This window comes from Pseudochaenichthys georgianus, chromosome 9 (genome assembly GCF_902827115.2).
Source record: "Pseudochaenichthys georgianus chromosome 9, fPseGeo1.2, whole genome shotgun sequence".
Taxonomy (NCBI): domain Eukaryota; kingdom Metazoa; phylum Chordata; class Actinopteri; order Perciformes; family Channichthyidae; genus Pseudochaenichthys; species Pseudochaenichthys georgianus.
This window is the reverse complement of record NC_047511.1, coordinates 21524448-21549522: the sequence shown is the minus strand read 5'-3', so window position 1 is coordinate 21549522 and position 25075 is coordinate 21524448. Positions and strand designations below refer to the sequence as shown.

At 40.2% G+C, this 25075-nt stretch overlaps 1 protein-coding gene across 1 annotated transcript; it reads left to right on the top strand.

Annotated features, from left to right (window-relative positions):
* The first annotated feature begins 443 nt into the window (after nt 1-443).
* LOC117452510 (tricarboxylate transport protein B, mitochondrial) lies at nt 444-23186 on the top strand. The gene is made up of 9 exons (XM_034091196.2): nt 444-921; nt 14934-15041; nt 15707-15806; nt 18576-18714; nt 19335-19419; nt 19582-19686; nt 20496-20611; nt 20746-20819; nt 21325-23186. Exons 1-9 carry the CDS (start codon nt 798-800, stop codon nt 21437-21439), a joined length of 966 nt encoding a protein of 321 aa, XP_033947087.1. The 5' UTR covers nt 444-797; the 3' UTR covers nt 21440-23186.
* Nucleotides 23187-25075: the final 1889 nt, after the last annotated feature.

The following is a 25075-nucleotide window of genomic DNA, read 5'->3' as shown; positions in this document are numbered from 1 at the left end:
TTTAAGAAATATTAACAAGCTCTCTGTTGGTTTTAATGTCTATGTTTTGTGTTTCTGGAGGTGTGAACAGCTGGGAACATTTATGCCATGGTTTCTTTTGCTGCACCCTTTTGCCCATCCCTTGCTACACTGACATTTTGGTTACCAAGCTGCCAAGACCCGATTGATGGTTTCTGTGTGTCTTTGTTCGGGGGGGGTGTGGTCGGGCTGTCTCGACCTATCACTGGCTGCTGTTGGGAAAACACGGAAGGTTTTGGTAGTAAAATATGTAATAACAGGGGAAACCGATTTTATTCTCCCTCTCTGAGCTGCATTTAAATGGTAATGTAAACCCTGAGAGGCTGCGCGCCGCCCTTTTTCTGTGGTGGAATAAAGGTGGCCAGTCTCGTATCCTCTCACCCCCTGACCCCTGTCAGTCGCACTACAGGCTTGTTGAAATTCACTTTTGTACACGCGGCAGATACGGAAAAACTGCTCCGGCCGCGCCTTCTTGCTTCCGGGTTGCTTTGCTCTCCCCTACGCGCTTCAGTCGTGATACAGCGTTAGTTACCATGGCCACACATCGCAGATATTGGCTATAGAAGATCCCAACTTCCTTGATAGTCCCGGGTTCCGCCCACTGTCAGCAGATCAGCTGGAAGCTCCGCGCATCACCGGCATCAGAAGCGCACCAGACAGCATCCGTCCATGTGTTGCGCGCTCCAGCCTACTTGGGAAAACAAACGGCAAGCTACCTAATAGAAGAAAAACATCACAAGACTAGATTTCTAGATATTACTGTTCATTTTCCCGTCATCATGCAGGGTAGAGGCACATTTATCAGCCCTTTCCCCAGCCCTTTCCCCAGACCCCGGTGTCTGGCGGCCGCGGCTCCGGCGGGGAAAGCCAAACTGACCCACCCGGGGAAAGCCATCCTGGCAGGTAAGTTAATTAATTGTCAAGCGGAAAAGTCCGTGTTGGACAAAATGTCACTGGTTAGAATGCTGGGTGATTATAACTTTATTGTAATAATTATTGTTGAATATTGTCATCTGTGAAATTATGTTGCAACAATAATGCATACTGGAAATATATATGAAGGCAAAACAGGTAACCATTCAAACTGGACTAACTTAATGGTAACTTCATGTAGTCACACCCAAAGAAAGTCATGTAAGGTCAACCATTTTTTTGTTATTTTGCACAAACAGGTTTTCATTTGTAAAATTATAAACGTGATGTTAGTTATTTATTACGACTGTGCAGACGTTTTTTTCCCATTTCGTTTTATCGCGAGTCTGTTTGGCTACACGGATCTCTTCCTTAATGACACGTTTCACTTTAGTTAATGGAGCTGTGAGAGTATGTGAGAGCTGCAAAACATGTTTCTCAAGGTAAACGATGAGCTGTAAAACGAGGTATTTTAACAGTGTGACTTGATCTTCCACCAATTTCTGATTCTGGCCCTTGAAGCAGTTTGTAAAAGAAAAATATTTTTAAGAGTTTTCTTACTGACAGTGCCAGAGGCAGATCTTACCTGCAGCACTGATGTGATTGTATCCATCTAATATACAGATCACCTCCAATGCACTTTACGTAATGGTATTAGAGTGGTTTGATGCATGCAGCAGCAGTGAAGGGGACACTTTCTCCTGAGACAAGCACTAGAGCCATTTAAACAATGTCTCATGTATGAAGGTGAGCGAGAGGACAGACCTTTAATGTTAAGCATTTCTCTTGATCATATGATTTTCAGAATTTTCCTGGAATTGTACATTCAAATATACATTCTCTCTACCATAACTGATCGCAATCCATTTTTCTGGTGTACATAATGGTATATAAGATCTAAAAGTCCCTGAGCAGCTAATTAATAGACGTAGTTGGATTACTTTCTCAAATATAAATGATGTAAATGATGTTTCCTCACAACAATCATTTAAATAGAATATAATGGGTTAACTCTATAGTCAATAAAATGTCCAAAAATATTGATATGACGTACCCAGAGAGTGACCAGACTTTCTTAGTTTGACAGCTTAAAAAAAAAAACACATCATTTATGATTGTATATAATATGAAACAGAATATTAAAACAATCTATGAACTGAAGCTGCACATTCAACTAATATTAAGTAAAACATTTTAACAAATCTATGAATTGACTTTTTGGTTTAGCACCACTTCAGCTGATGCTTGTTTTAGACATACCTGCTTCATCAGTTTATCCCCGCTGAGGTTCAGACTCTCCTCTCCTGCTGCTCTCCCCCCCCCCCCCCCTCGGGTGCAGCAGATCCGTTGATGAAGCGCTTCACAGAGATGCTGCTGTATTAAGGCCACATGCTGATATTTGGCTGCACTCTGTTGATTTCAGTCTTGTTTTCTGGCACCAGATACATCCTGAATATTTTATTGTTTTGAATTAATTACTTTTGATTGAAGATTGAAAAAAACTATTTAAAGCTGCAACTTACAGTTATTTTAGTTTTCTGCTGTTACTGGTTTTTTCATCAATTGAATTGTTGGAACCAAAAGTCAGAAAAAAGTCAAAATGCCTGCACGAGTCCTCTGAACCGAAAGGGACATCTTTAAATTACTTGTTTCACCTGGCCAAGTGTACAAACAATTCAACATAATATATATGAGAAACAAAAGCATCACATCTTCTAATTGTCTAAAAGTCTAAACCAGCCAATGTTTAGTATTATTTTCTTGAAAATACTAATTGATTGATCAATCATCAATTATTCCTTTAAACTCTAAAGTGTTTGCATACATGCTCAGTGTAGTCATATGTTAACAGTAACATACACGCTGCTCTGTCAGCTGCTGTAAATGGGAAACATTTGCAATGCCCGATTCAATTTAGATTTAGATTCATGTTTACATGATGTGGCACACAAGTAACATATACCGCATCACACAATGACAACAAATAAAGAATAACAAATACATTTGACATTACAGACCGTCTACATTTCCATCAAACCCTATATCCACATATGCTTTTTACCTTCCTATTGATATGGTACTCTAATTCAAAATAAAGATCATGCTCTAATGTATTTTGGAACTCGTTACTGTATACGCACCAATCTGCCCTGTCAACAAGGTGTATCCAAAGAGATTCAAAGAGGATTAAAACATATAAAAACAACTGTTGCATAAATTATGTATGTGTTACATGGTAGAGACGAAGAGAAAAAGTCCCTCTAGTCCCTACTCGTTTCGTCCTGTCAGACACCGAGGAATGGAAATGTCCTTTCCCCTCCCCCCTCAGCCCCGTGGAGCCTGATTGACTGGAAATGGCCCAGTGTTGCTCCCGGTGTCGTTCAGCTCGTCTTCAGCCGGTCTGTCCAGTTTTGCAACAGCAGCATGACTTCATTCACTCTGTCTCAACACTGTGCACCCTCTGACTCCTCCTGATCAAGAAAGCATTGATTTATCACTGTCTTCCAAAGATTTTGGAAATGACAGTGTGTGTCAGTAGGAGTAGTTTAATGATAGTACATTATTGGCATGACTCAGCAGTAGATTAACTCTCTTTTGGAATCTGCCCTGAGATGTCGTCTATCAAAAAGCTCAGCTAATTGTTTACATTGTCTCGATACCAAATCTCCTCACCTATCTGTAGCAGTGCATACATCCAATTGACATGTCTCACAGTGTTGTGACATGCTAATGCTACTTAAAATGTATCTGTCATGTTTAGCAGTATGTCTGTGTGCAGATAGCCAGCCTTACGCACATGCCCAAAGGCTCTGTGTAGACAAAGCAAGAAGTAGAAGGTCAAAGCATAATGGATTAAAGATCCCACATAGACAGTGGTTGGGGAGGATGGGTGCACATTTCCAAAGCTTTTAGAGGTCTCTGAGCTCTCGGCTAGTTCAAGTCTTCCCTCAACAGTCAGTGGTGATGACTGAAGTTCAGACACGGAAGTAGTGAGAGCTTTATCTGTGTGAAGCCTTAGGGAGAGAGAGCGCTCTCAATGGCTCCCTGGTCCTGATTCACTGTCTGCTGTGCATTCATACACTGTTCTATTGTGGCATTCATTTATTACCCCTCTGAGAAGAGCCTAGAATGCAGAGGGATGGACAGAGGGAAAGTATTTTCATTATTATCTTGATAACAGGATAGATTTGATTCTCCACTGAGACAAGTGTGTTTTTATGTCACTTTTCCTGCTCTCTTTTCGTCTTTTCCTCTCCTCCGTCTCTCTCTCTGGCCTCAGGGCAGCCTGTTAAATTCTCTGAGTGGCTGTCTCCTTTCAGGCTCAGAGGGCTTGTCAAACTGTGCGCTTACTCCATGTTGCCTCGGTGACGTACACAGTCTCCTCCCCTCCCCTGTCCTGATGCCTGCACACCCTGAGTACCAGGAGCTGCTAGATGATAAATTACAGTGCACCCCTTTAACACCTCCCCCCCGCCTGTCAGCTACATATTGGTGTTATGCATCCACACAAACAAATAGCTGTGCAGAAATCAGCACAGTAATTTAAATATATTAGACCCATGTGACTGCCGACTTAATAATACATTATTAGTTTCTTAATTGCTTGCTTCATTACCGCACTACACAGATGCTTTTAGATGTTTGCCTCATCATTTTCACCAACAGACTGAGAGTTTCTATATATATTTTCTCTTCCCATTAGCCACTGGTTTTAATTGATGTCACTATTGTGTAGAGAAACTGGGCTTGTTTGATATAATTAATCAGGGTTGTCAGGTATTTGCTATAATTTGTCAAAGTTATATAATCACAGCAGGGTCATTCATTTTAAAGTAATTACCTTAGTGAAACACGTCGTAGAGTTGAAAGATGGTCGCCCAACAACAATCTTTTAAAGGCCTCAAAGTGTTGTTCCCTATCTGCTTCCTACTGAGTGATATAGAAGATTTTTAGAGAATTTTGACAAACAAACAGTTGTGAATCAGTGATGTAAAGCATGGAAAGCCAAACGGTTTTATTCTTTATCTGGTAAGAGCCTTGCAGCTTTGCCTACTACTGTACACAGTGTCAAATCAACCTGTGGGCAGTTGTCCCGTTCATGTAAATCAGTGAACAATCTGCATGCTGCAGTTAAAACAGTTCCTATGTCAAATTAATCAGCATCCTCCCAGTAATTAAATATCAGTGAAGCATTAGGGAGTGTTGAGCGGGACAGAGGAAGGCTTAAAGGCCAGGCGTCAGATGAATAATTCTTCTCATGTTTTGCTCTGGGCAAACAGGAATATGACGGCTCTCTTATTAGGACACCTCATGTTTGAAGTACATCAGTCCTCTGGCTATGTTCTCCGTTTGGACTGGAGATATAGACTTAATAACATCTTCCCCCTGACTCCAGAGAATTTAAAGGAATCTAATAAGGAACATCTGGATGAATAATACATTGATTATGCTGGAAAACTGCTTATGAATCTGCTGGTACATACACCAAAAACACACGTACAGTAGATATACACTGTTGACTGTTGGGATGAGTTTGTCTTAGCCGAACATGGAGTCACTGAAAAATAAATCGGTACCACTTTACAATAAGACTATCCTTATAAAGGGTTTACGAATAGTTTGTAATTAATTAGGTTATGAACACTTTATAATCATTCATAAGGATAGGGAGGCTGTGGCTCAGTGGATAGTGTTCTGGACTTCGAATTAGGGGGTAGCAAGTTCGAGTCCCATTGCAGTCAGCATGTCGTTGTGTCCCTGGGCAAGACACTTCACCTCAAATTGCTCCTCTGGGATTGTCCACAGTACTGAATGTATGTAAGTCGCTTTGGATAAAAGCGTCTCACGAGTGTCATGTAATGTAATGTGATTTTATAAGACATGAGATAAACAGGGCAACTGTGACCGGTTGCTTGCTAAATAGTGAGCCCACATTTATCTGTGCTGCTAAGTCTTATATTGGCTACTTAGCTTACTTCGTCTTCTTCATCAGCCAGCATCCTTGGTATCTGTTGCTCACTGAGTTGATTCTCGCTAGGTAGCCAATATAAGGCTTAGTCATCTTGTCAAATAGTGAGCTTGTGTTGATGAAAACTATGTTAGAACTGGTTTATAAATGGTTCTTAATGATTAATAAAGTGTTTACAACCTAATTCATAACCTAATTATAAACCCTTCATGAATCCTTTATAACGGTAGTCTTATTGTAAAGTGGTACCAATACATCTTACATTTCAGTAACACTGCTTTAAAAATATTTATCTTAAGGAAAATAAAATACACATTTTCGAGCCTGCCACATCCAGACACCATGCTAGATAGTCAGCTGATCTAAAAATAAATGTTTGTGGACCAGATGTGTTGGATGCTCATTAGAGTCACCACAGCAGGCAGGACAAGATTTCAGAGACAGTTCCTCCCTGTCAGCTGGCGGCCTCTGTGTCTCTCTTTACTGTGAGAAAAGTGGCTCTGAAGTTGTGTCTGTGTGTGCAGCATGCATCAGTAGATTTGTGGAAATGTGTTTACACATATGTAACGAAGTTTAAGCTGTTGGATGGATTGTAGAGATTTGTGGTCCCCAGAGGATGGTCTTGTAAACCTCAAGTGTTGCTAGCAGGTTGATATTTTCTTTATTGACATTTCTCAACAATCATTAGATGGATTGCTCTAAAAGTAACTAAAAATGTCCATAGTGACCAGAGGATAAACCTCAATGACTTTGACGATCCCCTGACTTTTCGTCCATCCTGTTTTTAACGTGACTCTAGTGCAAAATGCCAGGTCCATAATGCAATGGATTTTCAAATTTAGTATGGAAGAACGTCATTAGAACCCCAACCTTAACACCTTCACACATCTTTGGGTAAAACGTGAACGCTCACAGGGAGCCTTCTCACCCAACATCAGTAGCTCATTTACGTTCATGTTGTCATCCATGAGAAAGAAGCTTTTATAGCAGCTTTTTAATATCGTGTACGTAAATAGTATGTGTAATTTTCAAATACAGGGGTAATTATCACATATGTAGTGTTGGTAGAACTATAAAATCACTTTGTCCATGCACAGTGTTACCTTCTATACCTTACATCAACATATAGTTTCCGATTTGTCAAACTGCCGCTTAGCTTGATGTAGTTTCCAGTCTCCTCAGAGTCTGTAGACGCAGGGCAGGCTCTACCTGTTTCCGCCTCCTCTGGGCTCTGAATATCACTCAAGCCATTTTCAATTTCTTGTCGTGTAATAGTGAGTGTCAAGGATCTATGTGGATGTATTGATTTTATGACACAGTGTGGAGAGGTGTTGCTGTGAGATTAGTGAGAGAGGAAAGAAGGTGCTGCTCATAGAACGGGAAGGAGAGTCTATTTGTGAAGATGAGGATTAATGATCATTTTTCTCCTGTAACCCACGTTTGGCGGCTGCACAGGAGTCATTTTGGGTGTCTGTAGCAACATGGATGCAGGTAGCAAAATGAACTAGAAGACCAACAAACAGCTCCTTCACCACGGGGGCTGTGATTCTGATGAGGATTGGTTGTGTGTGTGTGTGTGTGTGTGTGTGTGTGTGTGTGTGTGTGTGTGTGTGTGTGTGTGTGTGTGTGTGTGTGTGTGTGTGTGTGTGTGTGTGTGTTGCGCAGTCGCCACCTCTGAGTGATTGCTGCTTGTTTTTCACGTGTGGCGTCTGGCTGAACACAGTTGAATGAGGTTTATTGTTTCCTCTTCTCTAAGGTACACTGAACCACTGATCCAGGATCTGGGTCTGGAATGGAGCATTGCAAAGCTTGTGGGATTTATTTTACATCTTAGCCCCCTAACACTTATACTTACAACTCTGTTCGGATTAAAATAATTACAGCTCACTGGCCTGTTGATTAAAGTATGTGTGTGTGTGTGTGTGTGTGTGTGTGTGTGTGTGTGTGTGTGTGTGTGTGTGTGTGTGTGTGTGTGTGTGTGTGTGTGTGTGTGTGTGTGTGTGTGTCTCTCATGATTCAGCTTAGTGGTGCTGCAGTTTTGTATCATTTAGGGATCATTAGTTTGATCAAGGTAAAATCAAAGATGGATGATTAGCAATTTAAAATGTTGTGCTGACATACACATGTTAAAGGACCATGTTTATGACAATGATTAAGATAAATGGCTGTTTTAAGTTTAGGTAAACCACATTTTATAGAAACATACATTCAAACCTATTTCAGATGTCATGCTTTAAAACATTTTGGTGTGGATTTTAACTAATAGTTTAATCACACAATTTCAATATTAGAATTTTATATTTAGAATTGGATAAATGACGCTTAATGATTATGTTAGATAAGTGTGCAGCCTTAAGTAAAAGCCATTTTCCTTATTGATTTCCTTTATTAAATCAGTCGCTCTCACAGAAAAGGGGGGTGCAGACAAAGAGAACACGGTGAGTCAGATGCTTTTAATAAATGCTTTTTCCACAGGATTGTAGCTGACATCCTCGTGGATTCATCTTCTTATTACAGACACATGCATTTCCTAACATTCGGTCTATATGCTGTAAAATGTATTATCTCTTCGATTTACACACGGCATCTATTGCACGTCTGTCCGTCCTGGGAGAGGGATCCCTCCTCTGTTGCTCTCCCTGAGGTTTCTCCCATTTTTCCCTTTAAACTGTGGGTTTTCTCTGGAAGTTTTTTCTTGTACGATAGGACAGAGGTGCTGTTGTATTTGCTGTAAAGTGTCTCTACTGTAGGCTATTTTTATTACAGCACTTTGGCTCGACCAAAAATCGTTTATAAATGTGCTGTAAAAATAAAACTTGATTTGATTTTAAGGCTTGAGCAAACTGAGACGTCACTTATGCAAAAGGAATATCAGAAACACTGTTATGTTCATTGAGTGTGCATAGAAACTTTGGTTATTTAATTTGAATTGCACTGCCATCTACTTATAGTCCTTTAGTGTGTGTCCTGGGTTAAATATATGTTTTTATCTTAAGTGGAGACTTGGCTTTGAGGTGTCACAGGGATAAAGGTTGTGTTGACAACAGTGACGAGTGCAAAACTGCAGAGCTAAATCACTCACATGCATGTTTAAACAACACATCCTCACTCCCAGGTCGGCCTATGTTGACGTTATGTCAAGTCCCCTGCTGTCTTTTTCCAACGCAAGGGGGGGGGGGCCTTAGAGTCCATTTTAAACGCAAGGGGGGGGCCCTTAGCGTCCATTTTCAGCTTTCCGGGATGTCCATATGCTTCGATGGACGCTCATGGAAGCACGGCATTCGTTTGTGTCGACTGCCCTTAAAGGCAATGAGAGCGTCCATTCTCATTGGATAACGGAGAATTGTACACCCGGAAGTAAGTATTCCCCTTACTGACGATTGATTTTACAGTGATATCTGCACTACTCATCGACTAAAAAACACCAGATTATCCTTGTTAATTACACAACATTGATTGGTTTAAATTGTGGGCAATGCTTTTGTATTTTTTCCCTTCGATTCGGAGAAACAAATATTTTTTCGGAGTAAAGGATGGCAGAAGACACTACACTACCCAGAATCCCCAGCTATCGTTTGGACTACACCATAAGCTCTGTTTGACGTCACGTGATCTTCAAATTTCTCCCTGCAGAAAAAAAACATGGCCGAACTTCGTTTTATTCTCGGTATAAAATGCCTATTTTAAAGTTAGTTTGGCCATTACAATGCGTTTTGATGTCATTTGATGCGAGAAATATGAGTTGTTATTTCAGATGATGTGTGCAGTGGATGTACATGATCTTTAGTTTGCTAGTTATTATGAAGATTACTTCAGGAAATTGCGTCCAACGTTTTCATTGTTACCAAGGTGGTTGCTAGGGACGCTGCTATCGATATTATTTCTGTTATGTTGTGTAACTGTTTAATGGTGTTATCTTTATTGCTACCCCCTTCCCCGTCAATGTATAGTGTTGGTCCACAGCGCAAACATATTAAACAAAATCCGCATCTAAAGATACGTTATTTTCCCCTGTGCAATTCCAGTCTCACATCTCAGAGCACATCGTCATTAACAAATACCGGAAACAGACCGAAAACATTTTTAAAAAATAAAATAATACCTTATTCCGAGTGTGCTTGCTTTTCTCTTTGAAAGTCATCACATACCGGCATTGTAATACACGGTTCGGCTGCATTAAATATTACATATCTGCCGTAGTTCTGTATTTATAGAGCCCTGATGAGAAGACCTCTAGACAAACATGAGGAACTGAAAACGTGACGTGGATCATAAATATATCAGCCATTAAACAACATCTTACATTTATTTTCACACAATACGTCTCCTTGCAGTATCAACACTAATTCGGCTGACTTTTATATTTGATCCAATTGGTAGATAGGCTGTATTTACACCATAAAGGTGCACAGCTGATATAAAGGGACACCTGGTGGTTAAAGCATGTTATTGAATTTAATTATTTGTATTATTAGATATTAATAGGATCCTTATAAAGTATATTCATTACTCATTATTCTCTACTAATAGTTCATTAAAGACTGTTTGTAATGACTATTTTGCACATCCCGTTCAAGATTTCAAGATGTTCTAAGGTTTATTGACAGATCATATAGGCCTACACAACTATGGTGTAGTTCTGCACTGAATGAAAAACTTGGGTCGCAGGTTCCTCAACAGTGCATTACAAGACATCTATCAATATGTGTGCATACCTCCAGCAATGTTAACTATGTTGAAGCACTTATTTTAACTGATATTATACATAATGTATTATACTCTTAGAAGATGTATGCAGATATTTCATCTCCGGCCTTGTCAGGTATTGAACAATCAATAAATAAAGAACACAGAATTGTTAAATATAAAACACAGAATTTGTGTGATTATACTAAATGATTTACAAATAAACACAACTGCATATTTAACTGTTACACATGCTGATGTAACGCAAATGTTCCAACTTGGGATCAATAAAGTATATCTTATCTTAAGCTGATCGATGGCGACTGCCATATTTGCAAAATTTGCCTCTGAACCTTGACAAGTGCATGTTTCAGGCTTATCAATTAATGTAATGAAATGTAATGTTATCAATGAACAAGAGGAGGGGTCACAAACATAAGACCAGCTGTTAAATAAAGCTCTTCTGACCTTAGCTGGCATGTGGGTATATATATTAATGCTGCCCATTATGGGCACGAGCAATTTTCACCCATTTATTAATTATATGTTAAATGTGAGTGTTTCCTATCCCCTAAACCTCCAGGGATGTACACAGTTTAATACTGGCAACTTCTTATTATGGGAAATACGAAAACGTCTTTTAAAACTACAACTGCCATATAGAGAACATGTTGCGAAACAGAATAGCCAGCATGTGTAGTTCTGGGGACAGGGTGGGGGAGAGGGGGACGTGGTGGACCCGTTCAAATCCAGTTTTGAACAGTCTGCCGTGGTTCCATCCCATTTCAAGTGATGTTCGAGGCTCGGTAACCCTAGGAGCACACTCTCCAATCACAGAGCTTGAGGACTATCACGGGGTTTGTCAAACAGAGCACATGGTATAGTCCAAACGATAGCTGGGGATTCTGGGTAGTGTAGTGTCTTCTGCCATCCTTTACTCCGAAAAAATATTTGTTTCTCCGAATCGAAGGGGAAAAATACAAAAGCATTGCACACAATTTAAACCAATCAATGTTGTGTAATTAACAAGGATAATCTGGTGTTTTTTAGTCGATGAGTAGTGCAGATATCACTGTAAAATCAATCGACAGTAAGGGGAATACTTACTTCCGGGTGTACAATTCTCCGTTATCCAATGGGAATGGACGCTCACATTACCTTTAAGGGCAGCCGACACAAACGAATGCCGTGCTTCCATGAGCGTCCATCGAAGCATATGGACATCCCGGAAAGCTGAAAATGGACGCTAAGGGCCCCCCCCTTGCGTTGAAAATGGACTCTAAGGCCCCCCCCCTTGCGTTAGAAAAAGCCGGCAGGGGACTTGACATAACGTCAACATAGGCCGACCTGGGAGTGAGGATGTGTTGGTTTAAACCAGGGGTGGGGAACCTTTTTCCTCTCAAGGGCCATTTCAATGTTTTCAACATCCTCCGAGGGCCGTACAAATTATTGACCTCTGCTTAAAAATACTAAAATCACAGCCCACTCATTTCACCTTTCTTTCATGCTGTGCAAAGAAAAAGCAACCTCTTAATCCAGATATCTTGCCATGACTCACGCATGCATGCACATGCTCGGTTGTGGCATGACCACCCAAACAGAAAGATATGGACACAAGATGTGTGCAAATGTATTTAGACTCCTATCCATGTGCACATGATTTAAGTGTGAGGGGGGACCTAACCCCTAAAGATTTTTTTTTTAAATGTTGAAGTTAAATGCATCAATCTGGTGCACTTTGAGAGCAACATTAGGAGATCTATGGATACATCTCTCAACACCCATATGAAACAGAACTGTAAGCAGATTTTCTTTTTCTTTATGGATATTTTACAAATCACTCCCCTTTCAAACTGTATTCTTGTTTATTAATAACAACTTTTTGTTACTGTCATATAGTATTTTATACCTGTTTACTTTATTCTCTTATTTTTTTACAACTATAATAAAGATGTGCCTTTACCTCACTGGTTCTAGAAAAAGCTTCTTATATTCGTTAGCATAGCTAGCTAACCAGATGCTAATAACAACAAAGTTATTGACTGTATGATCAGTATGACAGATCGCCACTGGGCTTACAACTAAGACACAGCCACGCAAAAACTGCGGCATGTGTACGGCTCCTTATGGGTACTGCAATTTTTGGAAGTGCCGTAGCGGAGCGGCGTTCTGGTGCTCCCCGTCAGAACTACACCCCTGTCAGACGAGACACATACCACGTGATGACACGACGGCCCGTCCACACAGCGGCGTGCGTTGACGCTTCCCCATTCACTTTGAATGGGGTGACGTCACTTTTAGCCGAAATGCATCGTGGGAAGCGACGTGGAGCGTAGCTGGCGTGGCTCGCTGCAAAAGTTGAGCAATGTTCAACTTTTGACGCCTCGGTGAGGCGTCAGCCAATCGAATCATATGCCAGTACAAGCTCTAGCCAATCAAACCGCTGCTTGTGTGTCAGGGGCGGGAGATTCATGTGATTGGTTGTTGGTCGAGTTTCAGACACGCCCGCCGGCAAGCGTCAGCGCACGCCGCTGTGTGGACGGGCCGGGCTTGTGTTGTGTTCAAGGACCCTGACCTTGGCCAGGAAAAACAGGCTTTTTTAATTTATTATGCGGTCTAGATTTCTTTAATTTTTTTCTTTTGTTTGTGTGTGTGCGTGTTTATAAATTACCTCGAGGAATGCTCAACCCATCCCGATAGCAATAAATATCTTAATTGCTTTGACAAAAAATCCATCTGTGGAAGCCGTAGTACTGTAAAAAGCACGACCAATCATTTTAGCCGGCCAAGCTAAAATAACTGGATGGCCTACCTGCCTGTCAGCCTTCCATCTGTGCACAAACTTATCTCGTGGCCTCATTGGTCGCATTGGTCATGTGCGACCAATCCGGCTGTGTATTTTCAAATTCTAGCGCACTCGAGCTGGTTTCTCCAAAATTACCTACCCCACCTTTCCTTAAAACAAAGAACATTTCTGCCAGTAGTCTTAGTATGAGAAACATCTTGAGTGATCTCATAACTCCAAACAAGAAACAAGATAAGATGGATAATTACATTTAAAAATGTTTTTGAAACTTGTTGATTTTACGTGAATTTATGTTATTCTCCTGTTTAAAGAAATAGGATTTTAGGACTCAATTATCGACAAAACGACTGGTTCAAGCTCTCAGTCATAGTAACACAAGAAGATACATTACATTCCCCACAGAGAGTTGGAGGAAAGCAGCACATCAATGCACCAGTGTATCTGGATTCTCTACAAACAAAAACATATGCCATGAAAATAGTTGGAAGGATGCTATAATCACTTTGATATTCTTCACGAAGAGGCTTTTTTTTAGGGTATTGTTTGTAATCGAATGGGAACTCTTGACTGGGAAGTCTTTTAAAAGCATCTGAGCTACTATCTCAACTGGTATTTCCCAAAAACAGATAGACAACCACTTCCTGTTGAAACCACTTCTCTTTGTGCCAGATTTAGACTGTTCATGGGACAGAAAAGGCTTTTCAGTTTGTGACCATTCATGGGTTTTTGAATGTCTCGTGTTCTGACTAACACAAATACACATTATGTACAGTAACATTTTCCTCATAATGTTTGTTTTGTTTTGGGGGGGGCTGTCCTTATGTCTGTGTGTATCCCTTGCCCAGTGCTTGGGTGTATGTGTCATTGAGTTAATGGAGGGTCTTGGCCTGGGTAATGGAGCCCCTCCCTGCAGCCTGAGCAGATAATTAAATTAATGTCAACCCTCTTTCCATCCTCCCTCCTGGCCTCGTGACTCATCGTGTTGTGATTCGGCCTCGCGTTTGGACACTTGTCCTCATGCACTCAACTCATCCACTGTGCGGGTTTCAGGCTGAACTCTTACACACGCTTATTCATTCACTTATGATTTCTTTCTTTTAGTGTATTTTCAATCTAGACATACGATAATTTGAGATTCAGATACATTGTCTCACACAACCCTTTCCTCTCCTCTCAAACAGCACAGGCGCTGTGTAGTTTAGCCGTGGTAGGAACAGTTGATGTATCTTTGCTCTACTCGTTACTCTTCCTCCATGAAGGCTGAGGCGCTTTTAATGTTTATGGAGGGAAAGCCATTTGTGGAGTCTCTGTAATGATCCAAAACGTAATGGCACATCCCTGCAATTCATAAAGGGGATGGGGAACTGAATCAGGCTTTCTTAGGCTGCAGCCAGGCAGGCATGGTATGATAGGTTTAGGCAATATGTCAACAAAGCTTCCTTTTCCTGCTTGGGCATTCGTTTTTTGTTCACATTAAAGTTAATTTATACCAATTCGTTGTGTTCCATATATTAACAAACGATGATTCTTTGTGTTTTTCAGGGGGCCTTGCAGGTGGAATAGAGATCTGCATCACCTTCCCAACAGAGTATGTCAAGACCCAGTTACAGCTGGATGAGAGGGCCAATCCACCCAAATACAGAGGAATAGGTGAGCTTTTTGTGTGTTAATGACAATGTTTCTCCAGTTTCGGTTCTGACATTTTACATGAATTTTAAGAGAAACCATCCATCTATCTATCTATCTATCTATCTACAGTATATTCTGTACTTCATCGTGTCTCTGTGCTTCTCTCAGGAGCTCATTATCTAATTACCCATCATCCCCAGGTACATTAGGGATTCTGGCAGGCTGTCACTTGTTTATATGACTTAGAACAGACCGCTGCACACCCACCATCAACACACACACACACACACACGCACGCACGCACGCACGCACGCACGCACGCACACAGGAAGTGTTATATTGGCTGACGCGCTGAGGATAGGAGACCATGCTAATGAGTGCTCGAGACAGCTGTTGCTTCTCTGCTCAGTCGTGCACTTGGCTAACTAGCATAACTTTGATAACTGGACTTGGAGACATCTCCAAGAGTAAGCCGTAGATTAACAATTTTTTTTTGTTGGGGAAAACAGCCTCTTGATTAGCTAGGACAGATGTTCCTCTTTTGGTGTAAGGCTCGTTCCATACCAAAGGCACAATCAATAAAAAACTAAATAATAAACTATTTCACTACAATGAAAGGTAAGGTAACTGTGAAATTAAAAAAACGTGAATTAAAAACATTAAAAAAAAACATTTTCTTCCTGTAGGGGACTGTGTGAAACAGACGGTACAGGGTCACGGAGTTAAAGGGCTGTACAGAGGACTCAGCTCACTGGTGTATGGATCCATACCCAAATCTGCTGTCAGGTGAGTCAAATAACTGAAATGTTTACTGTAAGCACATTCACAAGAAATATATATTCGCTAAATTAAATTTGCAACATACATTTCTACCTATGTAAAGTAGCTCAAAATGTAAAACCCATATACAAATAATAATTGAACATGCCCTGTTACATGTGATATTACAGCACTTTACATTTTTTAAATATCATACAGTATATATGTTCTAATAAATGTGTGCAGTAAAGGCTGGAATAAAATGAGCACGTTTAGCTGAGCTGTTGTGATCTTTTACCTGGTAACACTTACAGTACTCACACGTTCCAATTATTCTGCTCCATTACCCACAATGCAAGGCATAAATGCCACACTAGCCTTCAGTATAATTTCATTATTCTTTTATAGCAATGACATTTATCTCCAGACAAAGGTGCACTACGCTGTGCATGTGTGCTCAAACAGAAATAAGTCAGACGCTTTTATTGCCACAAGTCTTTTTTCCCCGTTTCATTATTTCGCTCCTTCTCTTTCTTTTTTTCTTTCTTTCTTTCTTTCTTTCTTTCTTTCTTGTGATTGTTTGTGGGTGTGCATGGGGGGGGGGGGGGGGGGGTGTTATCATGGGAATAGCCCTGCTGGACCTGCCTGTCCATCAAGCAGACAGGTCCAGCCAGGCGGAGCGATGATGCCACTCAAAAACAGGCTGGTTCTCAATAGGGGAACTGAGATAGAGACGTGTGTGTGTGTGTGTGTGTGTGTGTGTGTGTGTGTGTGTGTGTGTGTGTGTGTGTGTGTGCGCGCGTGTGTGTGTGTGCGCGCGTGTGGGGGGGGGGGGCATGGAGTAGTAGAGAGATTTAGAATATTTCCTGGTTCTGCATATGAGATATATAAATATATAACCTGTTGTTTGCAAGTTCTTTTCCAGTTTTACTATTGTGTTAATTATCTTATGACTTTGTCCTGCAGTTATTTTGAGTGTACCGATCTCCATTATCTGCCTACTGCTGGCATCAGCTTCCTTTTGAATGGTTTACAATATTTTATACTTCTATATTTACATTTGCCTTCCCTTTAGTTTATTTACAGCAAAACATGAAAAACTGATTACAAACATGGAACATGACGGGGAGATTTAAAGCCGTTGGAAGCAGTTAGATTTAGATTTATTGAGAATACCATGGCACTTTCATTGAACATCACTTCTCCTGAGTCGCTTGGTCGATCTGTTCTCCTCTTACTTCCTCTAGCATCCTTCCCCTCCCCCTGTATATCGCTCCTTTCCTCCTCAACCCTCTTTCTCCCCCATCCCATTAACTGATTGCCTGTGCACCATCATGCGTCACACCGCCTGCTTGAGCTATCAGAGGGACAGACAAGAGAGCCTTTGACCTTTTCCTCTCCTTAACCCTTCATCCATATTTACATCTCGCCCTTGTCTGCCCAGCTTCCTTTCTTTCTTTCTGTTTCAGTCTCCAGATGGCCCTTTTCTCTCTTATTCACCTCCTCTTGTAATCAGCACAACTGACCTTGTAGAAAGACCCACTAATGAAGATTTGGCAGCACTGTCCAGAATGACTCATCTCCGACTGTGAATGTCGGCCAAAACGCAATGTGTCACATTTGAACGCTGAAGTTTAGTCCACTTGTTAAATGGGGAGAGGAGTATTCAGGGAGTAAATTGGCACAGGACCAGGCCTGACAGTGGCATATTTCTCTCCAGCAGCTTTTAACCAATAGCCTTTGTTTCACAAGGTTAGGCATTAAGTGCACCGCCATCTCGGTGCAGCCTAAGTACAATCTATCATTTTTTATTCTCTCCAAAGCCAAAACACTATTTGTAATGAGCAAGCGGTGTGCATAAGAGAGCGAAAAGGATGGATTTATTTTCATGTGTTGTTTGTTTCGGTTCAACAGTAGGAGTCAGTTAATTGTGTAGTCTTTCAGGACTGAATGTGTGCAAGGAGTGAGACAGAGGAACAGATGTGGAAAGTTAATGAGCAGAGGAAAATGTTCAACTAAAAAAGCAGATGGGAAGAAAGGCACTGAGACGGGTAGAGGAGATGAGTCCTGTGATGGCGGCAGGTATGGTTAAAGCAGACTAAGAAACGTCAGAGGGGAAAACAAAGCATTCATCAAGGCCAGTGTGTGTCCTCCCCCGCCCTTTTGCTAAATGTACTGGGCAGCATCCATCTTTCTCTACAATTGAATTCCTTCTATAAATAGCATTTCTTGCACAGGACTTACTGGCACAACATTTTCTGATTGCAGAGATACATAAAACACACCTGTGTCTCTGTCGCTCTCTCAGGGCTGGACTCCATGGCAGCTGTTGCTGGTCACTCTCCGGTTACTGAGACACCATTTTATTGGTGCATCATTAATTAGTGCCCAGTAAACTAAGGACAATAAACTAAAAGCTGACATCATATTCTGAAATGAGAGCAGTTTTTTTGATTGATTTTACTTAAAATCTGAGGTGTTAGGAAGTTTCTTGGAAACATCCTCATGTACTTCCAGAAAAAAGATAATTATCCTGCTGACGTTGTGCAGGATAATTATCTACTGTGTCCTTTTTCACATGCTATAGTAGCACAAGTAAATTCTGCTATTTTGCAATACTCTCTTCTGTATGTTTTCTTTACAAATGTACTTTACTTGATCATCTTTACATACACTGTGATCTTGTTTTTTTTTTTTAAGCTGCAATAATCCCAAATATAACTAGTTTCTTGCCTTACATCAATCCTGTGTTAACATGTCCCATAATTCCCTGCTGTCTCTGTTCTGTCCCTTCAGGTTCGGGGTGTTTGAGTTCCTCAGCAACCGTGCGAGGGATGAGAACGGTCGCCTGGACAGCACCAAGGGCCTGCTGTGTGGGCTCGGAGCCGGCATCTTGGAGGCTGTTTTTGTGGTGTGTCCCATGGAAACTGTTAAGGTATGTTACCACCTGATTTATTGTCCCACAGGGATACTTGATTCCACAGCCACTATACAGAAACACACAGATATACAGTATGTTTAACAACAGACAGATAGCAACAGATGGATATACACGTGGCATCATGCAGATAAAGACAGTATGCATTATCTTATTGTGTACATTAATTCAATGTTCCTGTTGACAACAGTGTCAGCAAGGCTAATCTGCTATTTCAGAAGGAACAAAACTCCGGCTGCAAGCTTTTCTCCATTTAATTGTTCTGTATCTCTGACCTGATGGAAGTAATGTATTGTTTTGATAGGGGATGATCACTCTCATTTAGCATCTAGGAGATATTTATGATCCGCAGAATAAATTAGACTTAAATATAACATCTGCTACATTACTATAACAAATCTCAGCAGCAGACAGATGTGATAACACTCTTCTCAGTTTATTATAATCTCAGTAGAATTGTTTGCTAAGCATTGTGTCTGTCCGTGCACATTGACAGTATCATTTAAAACCAGACTAAACATTTGTGCCGTTTTTATCACCTTGTGAGTGTGAAAAAAAGCAAAGCAATATTTCATGTTTTGGTTGACCTTGTTTTTTGTTTTTTTGAATCTCCGAAGGTTAAATTCATTCATGACCAGACATCAGCCAACCCAAAATACAAGGGCTTCTACCACGGAGTCAGGGAGATCATCAATGCCCAAGGTAAACACCAGCTTCAATGCATGTAGCTCACCTGACATCTAGTGGTCAGACTGGGGAATGCAGCTGCAAACATAATGTTATTAAAACATGTTGCACCCAGACATGATGATTTTTATTAAATATAAGAGCATAATAAATGTACCTACTTATCATGCCTTACAGGAATAAGAGGTACATACCAGGGTCTCACTGCCACAGTCCTTAAGCAAGGCTCCAACCAAGCCATTCGGTTCTATGTGATGACCTCTCTCAAGAACTGGTACAAAGGTCAGTGTGCATCAATATTTACTGTATGTGTTTGTCTGTTTATAAGTGTGAGAAATATTTAAAAAGACCAATACTGCTGATGGGTTGGTAAATGAGTTGAGGTATTTGTTAAAGTAGCTCCTCTGTAATGGTTTAGCCTAAACGCTTCATGATCCTTTGAGAAGCAGAAGTCGGCCTGCAAAAGAATGCAAGCATACAGACCGGGAACAGTTGGGGTTTGGTCATAATGGATTATAAATGATCACCATTTATTTTGAAATCTGATTTCTAAAAGTAAGCACGTAAAACTGTATTGAAGTTATATTGACAAGGATTACTTAATAACATTTTTGATTACAACTTTATAAAATATGAGACTTTGTTTCATGAAAACCGATGCTATTACTTTCAATAAAAGTTTGTTGCAGCATGTTTTGCCAGTACTGTTAGGATAAGGATTATTTGATTATTTGATTTATATAAGTATAAATGTGCAATATTTTTAATAATTGATTTTGAACAAATACTTTTTTTTACAATTTATAAAAAATAAAACAAATCATTTCAAATATATTCATGTTAGATTACATTTCTATGTTTTCCAATGGATTATGTAACTGCCATGTAATTTGATTTCAAAAATGGACTTCATTCAAAATGTTCTGACCCAGCAATAGTATGCTATGAATGTTACTCTAATTCTGCATAGTGTATGGAATTGGGACACAGCTGTCTGAGCTGCTAATAGTAACTCCAGTACACACTCAGCGGAGATGTACCAGGACTGAAAATGCATCAAAGCATTCACTGTTACTGACTCCTTTCACCAGGTGACAACCCAGATAAAGCCATGAACCCCTTGGTGACGGGAACGTTTGGCGCTGTAGCTGGAGCCGCCAGTGTCTTTGGAAACACACCACTAGATGTCATCAAGACAAGGATGCAGGTACATTACTCGATGGCTGAGATTAAACACAGGTTTTTGTGTTCTTTGCTGGCATTTTGGTTGACATTTTTTTGAGTTGTTACCACCTGTGGTCATTGATTAGAAATAACAATATCTTTCTTTTCTTTCCAAAGGGTCTGGAAGCACACAAATATAAAAGCACATTGGACTGTGCATTAAAGATCATGAGACACGAGGGCTTGGCAGCGTGAGTACGCCTTCACTTTGTTTTGTTTTTGCTTTGGTTTATAGAGTTAGGTGCACAGCAGGCTTTTATCCCCTCTTATCCCTGCTGCTCTGCTGCTTTTAAAGCTTGCTGTTGTAAATGGAAACACAAATTATTGACTCTAGTTCAACCCAATTATTTATATACAGTTTATATAACACAATATCATATAAAATATGTAGGACATTGAGTCAAAAATAATTAAATCAGCAAGTACTCAGCCCAGAAACATATTGAGGGAGGATTTTTAAATAAGAAATATTTGTCTAAAACATTTGTTTAAGTCACAAAACATTTTTAATACGGTAAAGACAGTAATAACACATTTAACATTAAATTAAACAATTAAATCTTATAAACCAGCATCAAATACAATTTTTGATTTGTATTTCATTCACACATGGATAAGTCATCAATAAATGTGTCTACCTAAAAAAAAAAGATGTTTTATAATGACCTCTCTCTGCCTCTCTATGTCCACCTGCAGTTTCTACAAGGGGACCGTTCCTCGGCTGGGCCGTGTGTGTCTGGACGTGGCCATAGTCTTCATCATCTATGAGGAGGTGGTGAAGGTCCTGAATGTTGTCTGGAAGACGGACTGAGCCTCTGGATGTGCAGAGAGGCCCGCGGCTCCCTACTCTCCAGGCATCAGACATTTGGCCGACCTCCTCCGCATCACAAAACCAGAGGGGGTGAGACAGAGAGCTGAACTTAGATGAGTGTCAAATGCTAACAGGAAGTTAAAGAGCTTATTTAGATAAGGGGCAAAGCCTGAAAATAGTGCCGTCCACATCTGGACAGCTGTGTGTATGCAGAGCTTTGCATTAAAACAAGACATCTTATATCAAAAGTGGGATCATAAAATGATCCAAATAATGTGGAAAAGCATATCCTAGAAAGTCATGATTTCTCCAAGTTAAACAAAATGTCAATATGAGGGTCCACATCATGATTAGCTTAGACATTTCGTGAATGTAAGCTTTTTTCCAAGTTATCTGGTTACATTTCTTTGAATCCTGCTTTTAAAATACCCTCCTTCAGTGGAGAACTTTATTTCTCGTCATTCATAGCTGATTTACTCATTACTGTGAGTAATGCATGTGTCATACTTAGTTCTCTTAAGTCAGATGTGCTCTCTGCCTCTACTTGTGTCTGTTTTTAGTTCAGAGGCGCCAGACCATAACTAACCCTTTAATAGAATGATTTTACAATTATAATATGCCAATTATTTTTATAAATTATAGATTCTTATTTAGTTTATAACCAGCATTATAGTTTTGTTGCAAAGTATGATATATATTGTTCTTGTGCCAAAGGCCAAACCTGTTATACTAGGAAAATATGTTCAGAATAAGAACATGCTAATGTGGCATAACGTGCTTAAATAGAGAAGAGTATTATGACTTATATTGTGACCTTCTTTATAAATGTATTAATTGAATGTTCAATATCTTTATGGGTGAGAAATGACTTGCTGTTATCGTGGGCCACTTGTTGTTTCTGTGATCAGGTCTCGGTGTGAAGGTTTTTTAAGATGTTAGGAAAATATGATATTGCTGTATTTCACTGTGAGTCTAAATGACCCAATGACAATAACCTCTGACCTGTTTTCTTTAATGAAAGCACTACTGTTCATCAGGTAACTTGATGCTTGATTGTTTTCTGCTTATGTTAGAAGCAGGTTTCATATTTTCCCTAAATAAATGATTCCCAGATATGTGGACCCTGGCAGCGGGTCACACAATAATTATTGAAAATGAAAAAACAGACATATTGTTCTGCTAAACACATACAAAATAATATATTTTGTATTTAAATGTAATATATTTATATTAAGATTACCATTGGTGTTCTGATTCAGTATTTCATTCAGGGTTCATTTTTATGTATCACTCATGTGCCTTTTGTTTTTCTGTTACACTGTGAATGCTACTTGAGGTAAATCCTAATTTATTATCAATAGAATATTCATCTCATCTTACCGACACAACAACTGAATGATAATGAAAACAGTCATGATCTATATGTATTCATGTAATAATTGAATTTAAATACGGATGGGTTGTGTTTCACTATTTCTTTAATAATGTTCTTCATTTTTAATAGCATTTTTTCTGTTTTGACCGAACTATGCCGAACTATATATATATATACCGAACTAACTGCCAAATATCCAAGAGAAAATGTAATTATTATTGCAAATCAATGTATTCAGAGGCTATGTGGTTCTAAATGATGAAGCTTGAGCATAAACACTGTCCCCTCTATTTGTCTGTGCTTAATGTTCAGTTTCCTTGTTTAGTAGGGGGGTTTCGAAACTCATTAAAACAAGCATCTGAAATCTTAAAAGCATGAGACTGTGTTCTTTAGCTTCTCCATCCCTTGCTCGTTTGTTGTTCTACCCTTTTGGTTACAACAGATCACGTTGGGACAAACCATGGGGGGCAGGTAGGGAGGAATCCAACAGGAATCCAACAGGGGACTCATTGTCCCAGTGTTGGCTGATGCTCATATAGAGCCTCCCTCTCTCTCTCTCTCGCTCTCTCTCTCCCTCTCTCTCTCTCTACTCTCATCTCTCTCATCTCTCTCTTCTCTCTCTGTCTCTCTTCTCTCACACACACACACACACACAACACACACACACACACACACACACACACACGCGCGCCAGCGCACACACACACACACACACACACACACACACACACACACACACACACACACACACACACACACACACACACACACACACACACACACACACACACACACACACACACACACACACACACACACACACACACACAAACATTACATCCGTGGTGCCCCAGTGAAGGAATGCACAGCTCGGTGCAGAAGATGGGAGTGAGGACAGCATGTAGTGCACATTTTTGGAAGTGAGGAAAGTGTACTGAAATATTATAAATATTTGTCAGTGGTGAAAACGTACTCATATCTTATACTTAAGAGAAAGCGAAGGAGTCAATATTTTCGAAAATTAAATTACAAAGTAATAGCATTCAGGCAGATTGGCTCCATTCAAGAGAAATATTAAACTTCATTGTATTGATGTTATTTACGTGTTAATGCACAACATCATTGCATTTTTTGCAGCATGTAAAGGTGAGTCTAATTTGAACTAAGTTATAAACAAAATAGTTAAATCTGTAATTAAGCAACATAATGTATTTGTTGATTATAATTGTAAAAGTACAGTACTGAATGACTGTCTTAAAGGTGCAGGACAGTGGACAGTCTGTGTGTGCAGCTCAGTTTATGGGACTATAACAAGCTAGTAGTTCTTCTTGAACAGTAGGTGGAGCTGTTGCCAGAGTCTCAATCACATGTGTGGCCTCCATGCTGTTCTGACACACACACACACACACACACACACACACACACACACACACACACACACACACACACACACACACACACACACACACACACACACACACACACACACACACACACACACACACACACACACACACACACACACACACACACACACACACACACACACACACACACACACACACAGTGATGAGAGAGGCCTCCTCTCCCTTCATATCTGTACAATAGGGCTTTATGAGAGGGGTCAAAGAAGAGAGAACCAACATCCCTTCATCCTAACATCATCAGCCCCTCCTCCTCTCTGCTGCCAGAAAGAGGATTGGGCCAAAATTGCCTAAAATCTCTCATCATCTTCGCAGACATTAGCCATCTTTGAGCTCCAGAGATGAAAAGTTAAGATCCCTCTTTTTCTGAGAGGTGTGGCTTCATAACTCTCCTACCTTTATTTTGCAACATGTACGGTAGAATTGAAATACTCAGTTAACATTCACAAATCAAGTAGTTCTTACTTTTGTGGCACTGCGGTTTTTAGATTGAAACATTTATAATCTATTTTTAGTAGTGACCCTTTGTGACCTCACACAACAGCGAATGGCCCTGATGCCTAGTGAGTTAACAGAAGAAGTTACACAATGTTAAATAACTTCCCTGTCATACAGTAAAGTGCCAATAGCATCTCATAACACATTATGGTCGCCTATTAATCATGCCACAACATTATTTTTGTTTTTGCTTTTCGGCGTTGCACTTTGCAGATGATCCCTTGAGCTTGTCTCTCCTACGGCTGCAGAAAGAGACCGATGAATGTTGTCCAGCTCCGAAGACAGGCTTGTTTGAATGAAAACTATTGAAGTTTGTTGTCTATCTTCAGGGCCGGCCCT

Coding starts and splice junctions, on each gene's coding strand:
- LOC117452510 (XM_034091196.2), top strand. CDS start 798: ATGCAGGGTAGAGGCACATTTATCAGCCCTTTCCCCAGCCCTTTCCCC. Junction 20,612..20,745: donor TCATCAAGACAAGGATGCAG/GTACATTACTCG, acceptor TTCTTTCCAAAG/GGTCTGGAAGCACACAAATA. Junction 20,820..21,324: donor AGACACGAGGGCTTGGCAGC/GTGAGTACGCCT, acceptor GTCCACCTGCAG/TTTCTACAAGGGGACCGTTC.